The sequence below is a fragment of the Melospiza melodia genome, chromosome Z (assembly GCF_035770615.1).
Source record: "Melospiza melodia melodia isolate bMelMel2 chromosome Z, bMelMel2.pri, whole genome shotgun sequence".
Taxonomy (NCBI): domain Eukaryota; kingdom Metazoa; phylum Chordata; class Aves; order Passeriformes; family Passerellidae; genus Melospiza; species Melospiza melodia.
The window spans coordinates 66,748,242-66,767,984 of NC_086226.1; the positions used below are offsets into that span (position 1 = coordinate 66,748,242).

Consider the following 19,743-nt stretch of genomic DNA (forward strand, 5'->3'; position numbering starts at 1 on the left):
GTTCCGGGAAGGGAAGTTCCGGGAAGGGAAGGGAAGGGAAGTTCCGGGAAGGGAAGGGAAGTTCCGGAAGGGAAGGGAAGTTCCGGGAAGGGAAGTTCCGGGAAGGGAAGTTCCGGGAAGGGAAGTTCCGGGAAGGGAAGGGAAGGGAAGGGAAGGGAAGGGAAGGGAAGGGAAGGGAAGGGAAGGGAAGGGAAGGGAAGGGAAGGGAAGGGAAGGGAAGGGAAGGGAAGGGAAGGGAAGGGAAGGGAAGGGAAGGGAAGGGAAGGGAAGGGAAGGGAAGGGAAGGGAAGGGAAGGGAAGGGAAGGGAAGGGAAGGGAAGGGAAGGGAAGGGAAGGGAAGGGAAGGGAAGGGAAGGGAAGGGAAGGGAAGAGAGTATATAGTTGCCAACTGGAGTTCAAACCCAACAGTGATTTAGAGCTCTTCCTTCCTTCCGTGACTTCCTTCTGCCACTTCCTTTCTTCCTCCCTCCTTCTCTCCACCTTTTTTCCTGCTCCAGGCTGATTACACTAGTGTTATAGAACAGTGAAAACTTTTAATATCCTTTGAATGCCCTTGAAAACAAACTGGTCCTTTTTCTGGAATCCAGGATGTTGCTGAATTACGGTTGACATATTTTTTACATTGGCTTTTGTTTCACTGTACACTATAGCTCCAAAAAGACCTCCAAATCTGTATGAGATTGTGATAGCACCATCACAGTACTTTCTATTCTGAAAGTTCCCATTCTTTGTTCCAATCACCTTTCACCTTTCTTCTTTGTTTTGTTGCTATGCTGCCTCTGAAATCACTCTGTCACTAACCCACTGACAGGTCTCAAAATTCAGAACCAGCATTTAAAGCAAGTCGTCAGAACTGATATTATATTGCATCCATGTGCTTTTCTCTCAGCCAGCTCTTTTTTTCCACCCTTTGTCTGATTTAACTGTCCAAACTCTTGATTTAAGTGTTAAACCCTTGGGTCAATTAATGGTCCATAACATTTGTACTGTCAGATGCAACATGAAACTCCTGCTATCATGCCCTCTTTTTCCATTAACATTATTAAAAAATTATGATAAAAAAATAGAGCGAGAGATTAATATCTCCCTGGAGTTTATACAGAACAAGCCAAAGAGCAGTTATCCACATCTCCCATTTCTTTCTTCTTTGAGACCTAGGCACAGTCATGAAATTGCTAAGCAAGACCAGCAAAATGCTAATAGTGCAATTAGCAGTGCAATTCTCAAACCTGAGTGGAATTTCAGGCCATCACGGAATCTAAGCTCCCAAGGTGTAAAGAAATAGCAGAGTGCTGTCACCAGTAATATCATGAAGTTTCTCATATGCAGAAATTGGATTCTGCTTCAATAAAACATGCCTGAACAAAGGAAATGCAAAACATAGCCATTTATATTGTTTCCATGATGGTGGAAATGCAACAGAATGTGTAGGCTTATTTTGCATGCCTTGCTTGTTTGATTTTGTTAGCCCCTACTAAGTAGCACACTATTAGGTTTCGGTTCTGTGGGAAGGTGTTTTTAAAAGTATTCTCCAGACTTTACCCTTACTGTCTCTCCAGTATTACCTCAGTTCACTTTCAAAAATTGGAATGCAGTTATGGTAAAAATGAACAAGTAGAGGATGAAATTGATGTTAAATATTAAACCTGTCTATTTAAATGGGGTTCTGGAGAGTTAGATATAGTGGCATGTCCTTCTTGTGCAGATTCTTTATTTAAATTCTAGTTTTGTTGAATATCCATGACTTCAAAAGTCACAGCTAATATTCTTCCATGAAACCCACTGTCTTAGAAAAGTAAAGACAAAATAAACCTTCTCTTTTTTTGCTGTTGTAAAAGATTATGTTATTATAACAGAGTTTACACTGATGCATCTCAAAGCACTGTGAAGTAAACAGAAGTTGTGATGATTTTTTTTCATTCTTTCATTTTATAAGACTTCATGGAATCACAGAATGGATGAGGGTGCTAAGCATGTCTGGAGATAGCCTAGTTCAGAGCCTCTGCTCAAAGCAGAGTCATCTAGAGTAGATAACTTAGGACAATGTACAGTCAGATTTTGAGTATCTCCAAGGATGACAACCTCGCAATCTCCTGGGGAACCTACTCCAGTGTTCAAACAGCATCACAGCAGAAGTTCTTCTCTTAGACATAATTCATTTATTTCAGTTTGTGGTTGTCTCTTGTCTCGCCACTTGGCATTAGTGCAGAGTTTAACTTCATCTTCTTCAGTTGCTCCAGATATATATTTATACACATTGATTAGATTCCCCCAAGTCCTTTTTCTCCATACTGGAGAGTCCCAGCCACTGTCAGCCACTAGTCATGTAAGACAAGCTTCGATGCACTATCTATGTGGCCCTGAGCTGAAGTTGCTCTAGTGTGCTCATGTCATTTGTTTCAGAGAGGGCAGAGCTGCGCACAGTCCCCTCAGTCTGTCTCACCAGGTGTAAAGCAGAGGGGAAGGATCAGATGCCTCGATCTGCAAGCAACACTTCTGCTAATGCAGACCCTCTTAGCTGCAAAGGCAACATGCTGCAGCATGGTCAGCTTGTCTCCCAGGAACTCCAGATTCTTCTCTGCAGATCTGGTTTCCAGCCAGTCACCCCCCACTATGAACTTATTCTGGAAGTGTCCTTCCTCCCCAGACATAGGGGTTTGCATTTTCATGGATTGAACTGCATGAAGTTCCTGTTCATGCATTACTCCAGCCTGTTAATGCTCTCTAACAGGCAGTAGATCCATCTGATATATCAACCACTCCTTCCTGGTTTGTATCATCTTCAAATTACTGAAGGCAAATTCTTCTTAACTTCTGTATGTGGTGGTGGAACATCCCTGAGCTTTGTAGAGGTGTTCCTTGAAAGTCAATCATCTTTTCCCTTAAAAAGTAGGGAAAAAAGTGACAGTAAACACAAGTGGGTCTGCTAAAAGAACTCTTCAGAAGATTACAAGAAATCTAATTCCTAAATAATTTTTTTTTGCTTTTGCTGTCCACAGTGATCTAAATTTCATTTATGAGCTCTCCTGATCTAAAGCTCTGCCATGGATTCTGAGTCAAAAATTGCTGGCAAGCAATAAATGTTATCATTGTTCAGCCTTTCCTTTTCTGAAAAATTAAAACTCATTGAGTAGTCAAGGTATAACCTTGCACCTGGGATACAAACACAAAATTTGAGTTCTATGCCAGGAGAGTTGTTTTTTCTGGAAAAATCAGACACTATACACACCAGGGAAATCACAGGTAGTTTCCTCTTTTGTTTCCCTGCTTCCCCACTTTGTGTTGATTCTTAATTAATTCATATAAATCCTCCTAAATTCTCATGACATTGTTTCTCTTTATTGCTCAATATTTCTTCCTCAGATTTCTCCACAGACCTCAGCTCCTCATTTATTTATGTTGGTATCTTCTTGCTCTGTTGATTTTTATGGTGGATCTGACCTATGAAACATAATTTATCAGGTGTCTTAGTTTAACCCTGGCTGGCAACTAAACCCCTCCTTATATACCCACTCCTTCACTCCCTCCTGAAGGGTAAAAGTGAGTAAACTTTTGTGGATTAAGATAATGACAGTTCAATGGGTAAAACAAAAGAAAACAAGGAAATAATTCGCTACTTCCCATCCACAGGCAGCTCTTCAGCCATCTTCAGGAAAGCAGGGCTCCACCATGCTTAATGTAGAATTGGGCAGACCAACGCCATTTCTCCAAATCACTCCTCCCTTTCCTCTTTTCCCTCCAGCTTTATATGCTGAGCCTGATGCCATGTGGTATGGGATATCCCTTGGGTCTTTTGGGGTCAGCTGTCTCAGCTGTCTCACCTCCCAGCTTTCTGTGCACCCCTCAACCTCCTCACTGGAGGCATAGGTGAGGAGAAACAAAGGCCTTGTGTACGTCATAGCACTGCTCAGCAGTAGCAAAAATATGCCTTTGTTATCAGTATGATTTCTAGAACAAATGCAAGCAGAACCCCATACAATTAATAGGGAGAAAACTAATCCCATCCCAGCCAAAACCAGCAAAACAGAGAATCAAACATACTTTTTCCTTTTTTTTTTTTTTTTTTAATGCTCTGTCTTCAGAGCTTAATTATTTATAGATCTTGTAAAGCCACCTGTGGCCACATATTTGAGTTTTATCCTTGAAATCTCTTCATACCTCTCAGCCAATGCTTGTCTTGCATGTAGTCCATAGTCTTTGTCTTTCTCTTCCCTCATTTCACCCTCCAATCCAGTGAAGGATGGCCTTGGGCCTTTCTGAAGAAGGAATCTTCCTTTGTGGTGTCCTGAACTAACAGGATCCCCATTTGTTAGCACAGGTGTGTGGGTTTGGGTTAGCATACTAGTGGAAATTTTGCCTGCTGCTCCATCTATTGGTATTTAGAGATAAATACCTACCCTCACTGGGTTAAACACCATTCCTGTCTACTTTTTCTGCTCCAGATTGTTCTAATTTTAAGCAGTTTTCTTTTTCTTTTGGCACCAAAACTGGCCGGAGAATAAACTTTCTAACACAATATGAGGTATTAGAAAGCAGGTGTTCTTTATTACAACGCTGGACACATTTGGAGGATTTTCCTCTACTCAAATGTGTGCATGAAAGTTTACAAGAGGTTATTTATTCCATCAGGATCATACACATTCATTGCAACATACTTCCTAGCTAATAGATAAATATAACTTTTTCCTAGCACTAACTTTTATATCTCATCCCTTCTTACTGGAACTCTTTTGTGGTCTTAGAGGGTCATGTAAAGGAGTTTCTGGTGGTTCTACTCACTGACAGCCCTGTAAGTGGCCCTGCCTTACACTATTCTTAGGACATGCACTGTTCTTTTTTGTTACAGAAGTTTGTCACAAAAATCACTTAGGTTCCTCATTGTGTGTTTATCCACTGATTCCAGCTACATTTACCATCCTGTGTGTCTACTTTCACATTCTTTTATCTAATTGATTGTTAGTTTTAAGCTTTATCTTGCAATTTCAAGGGAACTGAAAATTTTTATCTTTCATGCTATCACTTTAGAGAAGTAAATGGTTAAGGTCAGGCATCACTTCTCATTTTGACCATTTCAGCCCAGTTTCTCTTTTTCTGACTCAAGAATGTCCCCTGTGTATGCTATTATCAAATTCTAGTTTCTGGAGAAACTTTATCCCTCATATTACCTTCTGCCTTTGTCACTTACATTAAAGATCAAAATTGATCATATAGTTTGGATGTATCCAAATTTGAAATCTTAGCTAATTTCTTTCCTGTAAGATCCAGAAATATCATACAGTTTTAAAAAATATTTGGAGTATTTAACTTTCAATATACACAGTCCAACATATTCTGAAGATTTTATGAATAAAATTTTCCAGTGCATTTCTGGAAGATGCTCATAAAATCTTTACTTTTTGTTTATACTCCTTTAGGTGTCTGTGATATTATGCTTCTGGAGAAAAATTTCTTGCTGCTCCACAAGAGGTGTTATGATGGAAATTACAAGCAAAGATAAAGAATCCTTTCCCATGTATTTTGAGGTCCACAGTAGATTTATTATGATAGTGTGAATATTAGTGTGTTCATTCCTCAATTTCAGTAAAATTCTGTTCTGTGTTGGACAATGGAGACCCAGGCATCAATCAGTGACTGATCTGTATGCACTGGATTAGATGGAAAAAAAACCCACCGGCACCTCAATGCAACATATTCAGTTGATTTTTAAAGTATGTTCCACTAATCTTTATCTTTTCCTGCATTCATCTCACCTAGCGTATGATGAAAACAATACTGTAATTTCTGGTCATTTAGCCCAGTATGATCCTAAAACCATGAATATTAGTTGCTCTTCCTTTTGAAGTCATGGATGATAAATTTTTTTGGCTTGGAACTTTGTTTTTCATGGAAATGCATCATGCTTCAGATGGAACTCTCACTTCCAAATTGGGCAAAGACTGATGAAGGCTGAACAACAGTTTCTCTTTTGATTCATTCATTTTACTTCAGTTGCTGCAGGTTAAATGTAGGCTGAAGACTTTAATTTGCTTAGAAGCCATACTATATTTTAACTTTAGAAATATTTGCAAAACTAATTTTACTGTAATTTTCTTTCGGATGTTTCTCAATGCAGATAGAATGTTTTCTTTTTATCATACATATATATGCATGGAATTAACACTTCTGTACACGTTTTCCTTCTCTTTATTAAAAATCATATGCAACATTCGTGGAAGAGGAACATACAGAACTTTTGAGATGTTTAGGAGCAGTGCTCTTTAAATTTCAACAAGGACTGAAATAACAATTTGGGGCTCTTAAGGAAAGCATAAATCAGTGTATCACCTGGATGAACTTACCTTATCTGAGTGCCATTTGGTATTTTCCATGATATCTGTTCATTGGTCCAAACATTTCAGTGACAGAGAACAGATGGTAAAACAGCTTTATTAAGTAAACTTATCTAAATTATTCATCCTTTTAGTGAAAGAGGTAGGTGCACTGTAGTTTAAGCTCTGAAAAAAACCAGCTGGAATGTAGCAGAAAGGTCCACCTGAATTCTAAGTCATATGAGGTGTCTGAGAGAGTAGGGGTTGTTTACCCCAAAGAAATGAAAGCTTAAGAGAGACCTTATAATTGTCTACAAGTATATGAAAGGAAATAGTGGAAAGACAGGGCTTTGCCAGAAAACCAGTGACAGGTTTCTTATCCCAGAAAACCAGTGACAAAACAAGAGCTATTCAAGTAGCCTTGAATAGCTCCCAGTAAGTTTGAGATTTGATGTTATGGAAGGTTTGATGTCATGTAAGCATTTGAACTGACTGCCTCAGGTGGTGGTGGAGGCACGACTCCTGCAGGTATTCTAGAAATGACTGGACATGGCATTGGTTGTATGGTCTAGATCAATCACAGGTTGGACTCTATGATCTTAGAGTTCTCTTCCAACATAAATCCAAAAATAACAGAATATGCCAAGGTGGAAGGGACCCACAAGGATTGTCAAAGTCCAACTCCTGGCCCTGCACAGGGCATACACCAGAGTCACACCTTGTTCCTGAGAGAATTGTCCAAAAGCTTTTGAACTCTGTCTGATCAATTTCTCTGAGGTCCCTGCTCCAGTGCCCAAATACCCTCGAGTGAAAATGATATGATATCCAACCTGAACCTCTCCTGACACAGCTTCAGGTCATTCTCTTGTGTTCAGTCACTGCTCGCCACAGAGAAGAGATCAGTGTCTGCTGCTCTCTTCCCCTCATGAGAAAGTTGTAACTGCAATGAACTCTCTCTTCAGTCTCCTCCAGACTGAACAGGCCAAGTGACTTCAGCCTCTCCCCATATGTCTTCACCTCAAGGCCCTTCACCATCTTTTTTGACCTCCTTTGGGCACTCTGTAATGGCTTTACATCTTTCTTACACTGTGGCACCCAAAGGTGCCCCCAGGACTCAAGGTGACACCGCCCCAGTGCAGAGCAGAGCCCCATTGATGATGCTGTTTCTGATGTCCCCAGGACACAAGTCACCGTCCTGGCTGCCAGGGCACTGCTGACACATGTTCAACTTGCCACCAACCAGGACTCCCAGGTCCCTTGCCATGGCACTGCTTTCCAGTATCTCATTCCCTGTTGTGTACATAAACCCGTGATTGCCCAGTCCCATGTGCAGAACCTGGCACTTGCTCTTGTTGAACTTCATATTTGGGATGATTGCCCAGCAGTCTTATTTGTCCAAGTCTCTCTGCAGGGTCTCCCTGACTTAGGGAGAGTCAGCAGACTCTCCCAATTTTGTATTAACTGCAAACTTACTTAGAATCCCTTCTGGTCCTGTGTCCACACAGCTAATGAAGATGTTGAGCACAGGACTGAGGATGGAGGCCTGTGGAAGGCAACCAATGACAGTTCCTCAGTCACGCCATTCACTGTAATCCTTTGTGCCTGACCTGTAAGCAAGACACACAGACTTGTGATTGCTCACCTATATCAGGATGTGTTAATCCAGCTGTGTGTTGGCTATTTTGTCCAGAAATTTCGTGAGGCACAGTATCAAAAGCTTTACTGAAATGCAAAATGATTACATCAACTGGCTTCCCTTGATCAAAGTGGGTTGCCTTGTCATAAAAAGAAAAAAGGTTTGACAAGCAGGACTTTCCCCTCAAGAAGCCATGCTGGCGACTGTGCTGTCATTCAGGTTCCATTTAGTTTTTCAGTTTCTCCCAGAATAGTCTTCTGTAAAACCTTACCAGGGAGTGAAGTGAGATTGACAAGCCTGTATTTTCGAGTCTCATTCTTCTGGCCCTTTTTAGAGATTAGATGAATGTTCCTTAGCTTCTTATCAGCTGGGACCTCTCCAGATTCCCAAGACCATTCAAAAAATCATCAAGAGAGGCTTTGCAAAGAAATCAGCTAGCTCTATGAACTATTTTTGAATGAATTTTTTCCCTAAAGTGGTAAGCAGCATTTCTGTATTCCTCCCACGCTACCTGATGTTGCTCTCACTTAAACCTTCCTTTTTTGCCTTATCTTCAAAAGAAGATCCCTGATAAGCAGGCTGGCCTTTTGTCCTGCTTGCCTGGCTTCTGACACTTTGGAATTTCCTGTTACTGTGCCCTTTGGAGGTGGTGCTCAAAAGGTGTCCAGAATTGACTGACTCCAGTGACTTGAAAAGCACTTTTCCAGGGACATTCCTCTTTAGTTCCTTAAGCAGAAGTCATTATGTGATTCTGTGAATTACTGGCAGGTACTTCTAAATGGTAGCAAATTTCTTCAAGAAATATTGCAACCATAGAGAAGCAGAGATCTAGATTAATGTTGCAAACATCTTTCAATATACCACCTGATTATTCGTTTTGCTTAGTAAAGAGAAGAGCCTACTATTGCTATCAGTTTGCATTGCATCATCTGGTTGGATGGTACAATTTTCCATTAAAGATATTCAACAAAATGGTACTCAGCAAAGTTCTCATGGAACAACTAACTACAGTTGTACTGAAATAGTTCCATGACCTTTCTCAGATAAGATTCTGATTTGCTCAGAAGAAGAAACTATTTTTGAAATTCAAATGAGAAAGGACTTACAAGTCTATGTCTGAAAATCTGTGATTTTTTTTTAAAAACATAAATACTATTTCTTATTCCTGAGACTTTTAATGGATCAATAAGTGCGACAACATTGCATATACTCAGCTATAGTTTTTTCTCTGGAACATGAGCTTCTCAGTCCTTGTCTTGTTCACCAAGTGATATTGATGGTTTTATACTCCTTTATAATGTAGCCATTGATAAAGTGCTCGTATTTCCTTATACTAGGACATGGTTGAGTATATTTCTATAAAAATGTAAGAATATCTGCATTTTCCAGGTCTGTTTCAGGCATTATGAGTGTGGTGTCCTGAGAGATGCTGTTGTCCATGAGAGGCTGGGATTATTATGATCAAGTGCTGTATTTTGACTTCACCCAGTGGCTTAAAGATTTGTGGGGTGAAGAAGAAGTGTTGGACTTTTAAGAGAATTAAACAGGTAAGTCTTTTGAAATAGTTTTGGGGTTTTTTTATTGTCAGTTTTCAGGTTTTTTAAATTGCAAGTTCTATCTCAGTGCTCCCTCTGTCCAAAAAAAAAAATCTATTTCACAATCACAAATGCAAATGACTTTCACAATTTTTATTCTGAGCAGCTCTTTATTTTGTACAGTAAACTGTTTTCTTTAGAGAAAAAAAAAATTGACAAAAGGAGACAGAGTTATTTCCTTACATTGTCATAGCAAGAAGAATCTCTACACTCAATTGCATATAGCCACTGTGAGAGCAATAAAAATAATGTAAATAATTTGGTTAACAGAGTTTAGTGGCATCTATGTATATTATTTCATTAAAACATTGTTAGATGTATGAATTTTAGGGCTGATTTTCTGTTTATTTTACCATAATATTTAGTTTATTATTAGACACTGAGAAATGTCTTTCATCTCTAAGACTCCTGTTTAAACAATCCATCTCATTTCTTAGAATAACCTGCAGAAACCAATCGACCTAAAATAAGGCAATGTGGTAAGGATGTACTAAAACATTGCCAAAAGTCAGTCTGTCTTATCTGATTTTGATGGCAGTTTCACTAGGCAGGGGAAAGATCAAGAACAGTTTTGTATCTTTTTTTCTGTATGTTGCTGTAACTTTTATCTTTTCAAGTAAGAATCTTGAAAACTATGCAGGATCATGGCACTCTGGTACAAACTAAATCTAAGAATCAAGACAATGTGTTAAGCTAAGATTCTTCCAGCTTATGGATGATTTTCTCCTTGGTAAAGAATAAAGAATTGATATTTTATTTACCAGATCTAGTCAAAACTGTCCTGAAGTATGTCTAGGGCAGCAGTAGATACTGCTGAACAAATTCCAGGCTTATGCCATCGTGAGTTGTACCATACAAATAGACAGTTTGGCTCAGGAAACACGAGGGCAGTGCTCAGGTGACACTGTACCTTGTGATCTGCACTGTACAACCTCCAGACAGGACCCCATGAGTACAAGACAGCCAAAGAGAAGTACAGAAAACTGTCTTCACATCCATTTCTCCAGGCTTTAGGTTTGGAGTACACTCAGATAGATGCAGGTCAGCTGTATCTGTATCTATTTCACAGCTGCACTACCGTTGTATTCTGCCTGTTTTCAGAAAAAAAGTATTTGCAACAGAATTATTTTTGTAACTGTCAAGAAAAATACATATTGACCACTTATTGCTGCAACTGAACTATTCTCTGACATCAAAACTAGTAATTTAACTAATAGATTTTTAACAGATTGCAGTTTTTAACATTGAGAAACTAAAAAAAATTAAAATAAAAGGAAAAATCTTGGCAAGTGACTGAAATATGACTAAAAATTTCATAAACACAATGTTGCAACTCATCATCCCCATCATAACTGGGGAATTTTCATGCTGATATATAGTGAGAAGAAAAGTGTTTAAAATAGCAACATATATAGTATTATATATGTATATATATTATATACACATATTTTTATATATATATATATATGTGTTTCTAGTTTCATTTTATTTTCCTATAGAAATCTACAGCCTTTTAAAATGCTCTTCTCATGTGTCTGTATTTCTTATGGTAGCTTTATTCTGGTGATATGAGTGGGAAGTTGGATCAGGATCGTTATTCAGGCTCCTGTTGCATCAGGATTGTTTATGCTTCACTAATATTTATCTCCTTAAGACTCAATTTTTTATTCATTTTTAAAAGAAATTGTAACATTTAATTTAAAATTTATCTATCAAATAGAAGTCAACAGTGATAGAAGTCAGGGCTTCCAAACTGTGTAGTATGTGGAACACAAGAAGCTAATCACACATGCAATTCCTTTTTTGCATTTCAGAAAATATTACTTTTTTGCTGTGCTGTCCCTCATTTGTAGTAGTCTTTGATGATCTGTACTGTAAAACCTAAGTACTCTTAAACTGTTATTACGTTTGTTGTCACAATAACAGTTCAAACTTCTCACCATTTACATCAAAGGATGAACTGTTTCCAGCTTTCTATGATGCACTTCTGGCTGAAAAAATGGGCCAAAAGTTAGGAGCTCTACAAACAACTGGTGGGAGAAATCCTTTCTCATAAGTCTTAAATTGCTTTACTAGCCAATGAACTTAGAAAAAGACCTCCAAGAAGCAGTGGGAAAATTAACTGCCAAATCAAGATCTTCCTATTTTCCCCTCGAATTTTGCATGGTAAGACTATGGCACAGGGCAATTCGTATCCTATCAAGGCCCAGTGCTCTTTTAGGGACTGGAGGGAGAACAATGGTAACCTTGGTCATGTAATGAAAAACTCAAATATTTTTGTAAGAGACTCTTTTCAGTATCTGGAGGCTTAAAGCAATTCTTCAAACAGTAAAAATAAGGCACTATTTTATAGGTTTACTTTTAGTGGGACTTTTTGCTAGGAAATCTTGTTTTCTGTTTTGATTTAGTTTGAGTTCTACTTTAATTTAATGGCAATATTGCTAATGTATGAGAAGTCTGTCAGGATATTTCAATGCTGGTTTTAGGCTCTTATGACATGGTTTTAAAATGATCCCTCCCAAGTTCATGCCTTTCCACATCTTATTCTTTTTTCAACAAATAAGATTTATCTTTTAAAGTTTCTGCACAACAGAAATTTAAATATTATATAAATACACATGGTAAATTCAGGATATTTCCATGAGTATTAACAAAAATGAGAGTAATCCAAAATTTGGGGAGTTCATATCATGAAAGTTTTACATTTGCGATTCACAACAAAAGCTAATTATGGTATGTATACTAGCTAACTGTACTGTAATTTCAGAAAAGACCTGGGGGCAATTGTATGTTTTATATCTGGAGGCTTTGAGTGACTAATAATAATACCATGTGCAATCGACTGATAGCTCCAAGTTAAACTAGGGCTGTTTACAGTAGTCTATTTACAAAATGAAGTGAGAAGTGAGGATATCTGGGAGTTCAGGAATGAGCTGATCAAGTTTTTGACTGCTCCAGTGATTTATGGTGGGTATTCTGAGCTTGACAGACTTGGAACTGATACTACAACTTTCTTTCTCTTTGATTTTTCTTTATCCATTTTTTAATTTTTCTTTTGAAATTGTGTTTTCTTAGTAGTTCTCTTTAGTTATTTGTGATTTCTTGAATCTAATTTAGAGGCTTTTGTCTTCTTGGAATAAAAGGCTCCTAAGCCATGTAAATGCTTGAAAATATAGTGTTCATTTCTATCTAAGGTATTCTGTGATTTTTAGAGGCAGAAAATGGTCCTTAAAAGATTGTGTCCTTTAAGAACCAGAAAACAAAATTAAATTAAACGTTTAATCCTTTGTATTTTTAATTTTAATTGTCTTTTTATTGTTAGTAACATTTTCAGATTTTGAAGCTATAATGATCTTCTTCCTGAAAGAATACAAGTTTCTATAAATATTTTTCCTTTTCCATTTGAGGTCAGGTTATTAATTTTACTACAATCATCATAATTTTTAAAATTATTATAGATAAAATCTAGTTGCATAGTTAAATCAGGCAAAGTCTAGTCAGTAGACCTCTGAGCAAGTCTTGCTTTTCCTGTGTAAACACTGTGGGAATGTGACGGGCAGTGTACTGATCCTTTTATTGGTACACTGTCTCACTGGAAAATCAAGGATGACTTCTTCCTCTTCTTTGTTTTTTCTTTTTTATTCTTCTATCCCATTCCAGTCTTTTAACAGATTTTTCCACATCTGATAGCTTATGATGAAAGCAAATTATGTTGTCCGTGGTGCACATTGGAACTGTCCATTTCCCTGCTTAGCACTCTAGTTGGTCCTCTCCATTGAGCCTTTCCTGCCCTTAATTACTTAAATACAACTTTACACAATGGGCATATCAGCCCAGAAGGGCTCAATATAGAGAGCTTTTGCCTCTTCCAACTCACCCCCATAAGTATTTGTAGAAATGAAATCTCATAACCCTGTTTCTCAAATTTATGTTGCAATTAAAAACAAAGTCACTTCTGAATTTTATTTCTCTAACTCAGCTTCTATCTTGCAGGCTTTATCCTTCTATTCATCATTTTATCACTCCATCAATCAATAAATTTCAATTGTCTAGCAATTTCAGCAGGCCGACAAAGGAAATCAAATGTACCAAACACCACCATGCTCCCTAATAAAAAAAAATACATTCCTAGGGAAAGTTACAAAAATTTTTTCATTACAGAGGATCTTACAAAAAGATGAGGCAAAGAGAAGTGTGGAAAAAGGCTTAGGGACATCCTGAGTGTGTCAACACAATTATACTGTTGCTGACAAGACAAGTTAAAACCACAGAGCACTGTGATTTCTACAATAAAGTCTTCCCCGAGACAAGTCAAGGTGCAACTGAAAAGCAGAACACATGCAATCTAGATCAGGTTAGCAATCAAGACCCTGAATCTTAACATTGTTTTAACATTTTTCAAGTATTTTTAAAGTCTGTAAACCCCTTTGGATGTTCATCACTTCACATAAATAGATAAATTGGAAAAAAGAAAAAAAAATAGAAAGAAAAGATGGACCACTGTATCAAAGGAAATGTCAAGTTATTTGAGCCATTCCTTCTAGTTCCCAACCCTTTGCTATGCAAAATGTGGTTACGTAAAAATTGATATAAAGATCTCTTCTTATTCTTTCTTTTTCTCAGAGTGTCCTGTTGGGTTAGACTTCTGTTCCACCATAGGCACATTTAAAATGTTCCATTATTTTTCACCGACATTTCTCTACATTACATTGGTTCAGGTTGTAATTTGGTTGTCTGAGGATTTCATCAAATTCAAATGGCACTTTGAATTTCTTTCTTTACAATTCCATTATTTCATAGTTCAAGTTTTATGAGAGTTTGCTTTTCTATTCTTATTGGCTGATCTTTTGTGGCACCACGAATAAAACATGTATTTGCACACATCTGAGACTACAAGACCATCATTCTGTGATGAGATGGGAATGAACAAATGGCTGCCTCAGTGTGATGCAGCTTGATGATGCTATTATAGTTGGGGACGGTTCAATACAGACTGTCAAAGAAAACACACTCAGCAGCCCATGTATATTGAGATATAAAGCTCCTAAACTGGATGTAAATCTCATGATCTGTCAAATAAACAGTAAGCATTTTAAGAACTCTCTGAATGAACATTGGAAATGATACATTTTAGAATCTTGAAATAAGCTGTCCAAGTCAGTTGAATAATACCCCATTCTTTCTTCCTACAAAAAGTCAGGAGGTAGAATGGAAATCTTCTAGTATATGGTCATACAATAAAATCACCTTTAAAATGTCCTTTGCAACCTCTGTACCTTGACAACTGAAATTTCGCATGTTTCATAGCAGATTCAGTGTCCCAAAGTTCTGTGAGTGAAAATAACTTCCTGGAAAAAATGCTGAAACCATAGAAATAAAAAATAAAAATTAAAATCTCCATTCTTAATATTGCAATGCAATTTTTAAAAAAAAATCTATTAATTCATGGAAATACCTATGTTATTAACATTATTAGACATCCGTCTTAATTGTGAAAGTTAAGATCATGGCTGTAAGATATTGTAAGACATTAATGCATAAGATATTATGTACGAAGTACATTGAACAACACTTTTTTTTCAACAATTTATGTTTCAGACATTTGAGTAATATTCAAGTGATGCTTCCAAAAACTTGAGAGTAGGATCTGACACTGTTGGTATCCTTGACAATTACTTTACTTCATGGGTTGCTGCAATTAAATTGTGAGGGCTTATTAGGCACAGACCACAATGAAATTATTCTAGTCATCATATCAAATAGCCATTCATCACAAATAAATATTTAGTACTAATAGAGTTCAATATTGTAGGTTCCTCTCTGTAATGAGGTATGTTTAAGATCAAAAAAGTATTTTTGAGAATAACATACTCTTCTATTGCTGTAGATCTAGCTTAAAGCATAAGTGAAACTAAATGTGCAAATGGTCGATGCAAGTGGTAAAATGGCATATATGCATATTTCATATATTTTTAGGGACATCTGTATACATTATTCCTGTATGGACAAAACCACATTCAAAGGCATGCGTGGCAATGTCAGAAATTCTGCCTACAGACTATACATATGCATATATATTTACAGAAGATAGATTTCATTAAGTAGTGACATGAACTTTGAATTTCCCCTATCACCTTTTCTGTGCTGCAACTATCACAGTAATAATTGTGTTTGCAGTTGAAAGGCAAAGTTATGATTCATTGTAACAAATTCTGTCAAATTAGAACATTAGTATTCCTCTTGCTTTCCTCTGGTAGTTTTTCCTCTAGCAAGGAGGTGGACATGTTGGATTTCTCTTTGTATTTGGGAATATATTCTGCTCTCTGATTCTGTTAGTTCCACTGCTGCTTTATATAATGGGAAGAAGCAATTCTGCAGTTTGTCCTAAGGTGGAAGTTTCTTCCAACTCAATCTACAGCATTCTGTGGGTTGATCTGGTCTGGATGACTGATGTCCACCCAAGCAATTCCTGACTACCTCTCCTCAAGAGGACAGAGCAGCAAAAAATATATAAAAATTCATAGGTTGTTTCAAACACAAGGAGTTCACCTACCAGTTACAATCATGGGCAAAACAGGTTCAACTTCATTGATTTTATATATGGAAAATTTAAAATGGAGTAGAATAGTGAAAATCAAAGACAAAAAACTAGACAAACCTACACCTCTCTCTCCATTCCCTCTGCCTCCCCTGCTTTTCCCCAGGATCAGCTTTGCTTCTCCATTCCCAATCCTTCTACCTCCTCTCTGAGTGGTGCAGCCAGATGGGGAATGGAGATTAAGCCCTAACAGTTTATCTCTGTCACTCCTTCGCATTTTTCATGTGCTTAAGCATGGGATATCCTCATCACAGGACACTGTTCTTTCAGAACAGCTCCAGTGTGAATTCTTCCCACAGAGAAGAATCTTTCAGAAATTGATTGGTCCAGAAAGGATCCCCCACCAGCCACAACTTCTGCCAGAAGACCTGCTTCTGTACAGACTCTTCTCCATAGGCTACAGCTCCTGACAGGAATGTGGTCCAGCATGGCTTTTCTACACAGCCTCCCTCAGGCACACTCTTGCTATGGAATGGTGTCCCTTATGGGCTGGATGTAGATATGTACTCCACTGTGGCCCTCCATAGTCTGCAGGGAAACAACTTGCATCACCGTGGTCTTTTCCAGGGGCTGCCAGGAATTTCTTGTCTGGCACCTGGAGCATCTCTTCCTCCTCGTCATTCACTGACCTTGCAGCCTGCAGGGCTCTTTCACATTTTCTCACTCCTCTTTTTTACAATTTGTCTGCAGGATTTCTTTTACTCTTTCTTAGAACTGTTATCACAGAGGCACTACCATTATCATGGCCAATGGGCTTAGCAAGGACCAGTCTGCAGTCTACTGGAACAGACATTGTTCTGCACGGGCAGCCTTGGTTTCTATTCACAGAGGCCACCCCTGCAGCTCCACAACTATCAAAACATTGCCACTTGTATGGAATGAAAATTTTACTGATGTAACACAGACCATAATTGTCCTTGAATATTTAAAGCTTTAGGAAGAATGAGGAAAACAGCACAGGTGACAACGTTTTAATTTGTTAGGAGCACTGGAGAATAAGAAATTCCATTTCTGAAACTGATAGACCTGCCCCTGAAGGCAGAGGTAACTCAGATTCTTGTTAGTAGTCCTCTTGCAGCAGATTAGAATATCCTACTACCTCCCTGGGGAGCTTTACACCTGAGCCAGTTGTGTAAGGGAGGACATTGGTGTGATCAAAAGCACTGTGGTGCCTCAGATTGCTTCTTATTTGCCTTCTCCCTTATCTGTACCAAAACCCATCTTGTGTCATCCAGTGGTGGGTGTTCAGCTGCTCTGTCTGATGTGGACCAGAGCATTCACCACCACACAAAAAACTCTCCTCCTCCCCTTCTTTTTGGGGCAGGGAGTGCAAACCTGGCCTCAGCAAATTAGCCATTGCATTTTCATATTGACAATTTTTTTAGTCATTAACCACTAATGTTTCAGTATCTCACAGAAATGTATGTGGGATAAAAATTATACCATTTGTACAATTTTATGCACAATTCCACTTTTTGAAATTATGGATAATACATTTAGTAGCTTTCAGGAATCTTACTAATACAGGTTACTGAAGTTGTTACCTCCTTAAATGAAAATACATTGTAGAAATATCCACTGGGAGAAAAGAGGAACCATGAAGTCAGTAATTCTTAGTTATAAATGTAAAAAAAAAATTAGGAGCACCCTGTGCTCAAATCTGAATTCATACAGGTTTGTTTTTTTTTTTTTTTTGATGATTTGGTGTTTTTTATTAAGTCTGTAACATTTTTTTGCATATTGATATATGTCCTTTACTACCTCTAAGTAGTATATTTTTTCATGTCAAGCCTGATATGTTTCCTGCTTCTATACCATCTTTTAATGAGATTCTCAGATATCATGATTACTAAGTCTTGAGATTTTTGTCCTGGATTTTATTAGAATAACATTTTAAAGTAGAAACTTAAGTTTTTGCTGTCTGGGTTTTTTTTTTTTCATATTATATACTCATGCTGTTAATCCATTTGGATATGTGCAATAACCAACAGGATTTGCTATTTCTCTCTTTTTATTATTATCAATGAAAAATAATTCCAACTATTCAGGACTCATCCATTTAGCGTATAAATTATAGCATCTTGGTCCTCTGTTAAAATATTATTGCTTGTGACAACACAACCTTCATAAGAAAGGGATAGGAAATTTTTATTTTTACATCTTAACCATGCTAAAAAATTGATCATATATCAGTCTGTTAGCCTGATATCTAGGGCCCTCTCCATTCATTTTGCATTTAGTTAAATAGTAAATACCTTTACTTTGATGAGAATTATGTAAAATATGAAAGCAATTTAAGCTAATCAATATACTTTCCAACTGAAATAGTTTAAGAATATTCACATGCCACATTTTTACATCTCAGCTGAGAAGTGGTTAAATCTTAAGCGGAACTAAGCACATTGTCTATAGCTATGTGAATGTAGTGCAGGAAGAAACAGTTCCAGCTCATAACTTATTCAAAAAAGAATGATTTGTGAACAGTTCAGTGTCAGTCTCTTCTCCCTAGTAACAATTGATTGGACTATACGAATACGAATGAGCTTCAAATTGTGCCAGGGGAAGCTTAGATTGGATATTTACAAAAAATAAAAAACCTTCTCCAAAAGGGTTGTCAAACATTGGAACAAGCTATCCAGGGAAATGGTTGTCACCATACCAGGAAGTATCTAGAAGTCATATAGATGTGTTATTTAGAGACATGATTTGATCATAGACTTGGCAGTGCTGGGTAAACTCAGTCTTAAAGGACTTTTCCAATCTAAACCTTAAGATGTCATCTAGATTTCTGTAAGGCCTTTGACAGGGCCTTCATCTCCAAATGGGGGAGGTATGCATTTCAGTGGTGCAGTATTCTCTAGATAAGGAATTGGATGAATGGACACAGACAGGGAGTTTTGGCTCTGTATCCAGGTGGAGGCCAGTGACAAATACTGTCCCTCAGAGCTCTGTCCTGGGACCAGTGCTCTTCAGTATTGCCATCAGTGACATGGATAGTGGGATTGAGTGCATCCTCAGCAAGTTCACAGAGGACATGAAGCTGGGTGGTGCAGTGGGCACAAGACAAAAAAGAGATACCATCCAGGGCAGCCTGGACAAGCTCAAGAAGTGAGTCCACAAGAACCTCAGGAAGTTAAACAAGTGTGTTGGCCCAAGGTGTTGGGTTGGGGCAATCCCAAGCACAGACACACACTGGGAGATGAACTTCTTGAGACCAGTCCTGTGGAGGACAACTAGGGAGTTCTGATAAATAAAAAGCTTGACATGACCCTGCCATGTGCACTCTCAGCCCAGAGAGCCAAACGTGTCTTGGGTTGTAGCCAAAGCAACGTGGCCAGCAGGGGAGGGAGGAGATTCTGACCCTCTGGAGCCTTGCATCCAGCTCTGATGTCTCAACACAGGAAGGACATGGACATGTTAGAATTGTCCCAGAAGAGGGCCACAAAGATGACCAAAGTGCTGGAACACCTCTCCTGCAAAGACAGGCTGAGAGTGCTGTGAGGGTGCTGAGGAACTGGAACAGGTTCCTCAGAGAAGATGGAGATGCCCCACCCGTGGAAGTGTTCAAAATATATTAGGATGGTGCTCTGAGCAATATGATCTAGT

General features: G+C 38.1%; 1 protein-coding gene across 3 annotated transcripts in view; it reads left to right on the top strand.

Moving 5' to 3' along the window:
• Positions 1-19,743, top strand: part of LINGO2 (leucine rich repeat and Ig domain containing 2) — a 473,266-nt gene that overhangs the window by 310,152 nt on the left and 143,371 nt on the right. For all 3 annotated transcript variants that reach the window (XM_063179672.1, XM_063179673.1, XM_063179671.1), the window contains one exon: positions 9,334-9,491. In XM_063179672.1, coding sequence (XP_063035742.1) covers positions 9,402-9,491 — 90 coding nt within the window. In that variant the 5' untranslated portion in view covers positions 9,334-9,401. The remainder of the gene's footprint in view (positions 1-9,333; positions 9,492-19,743) is intronic.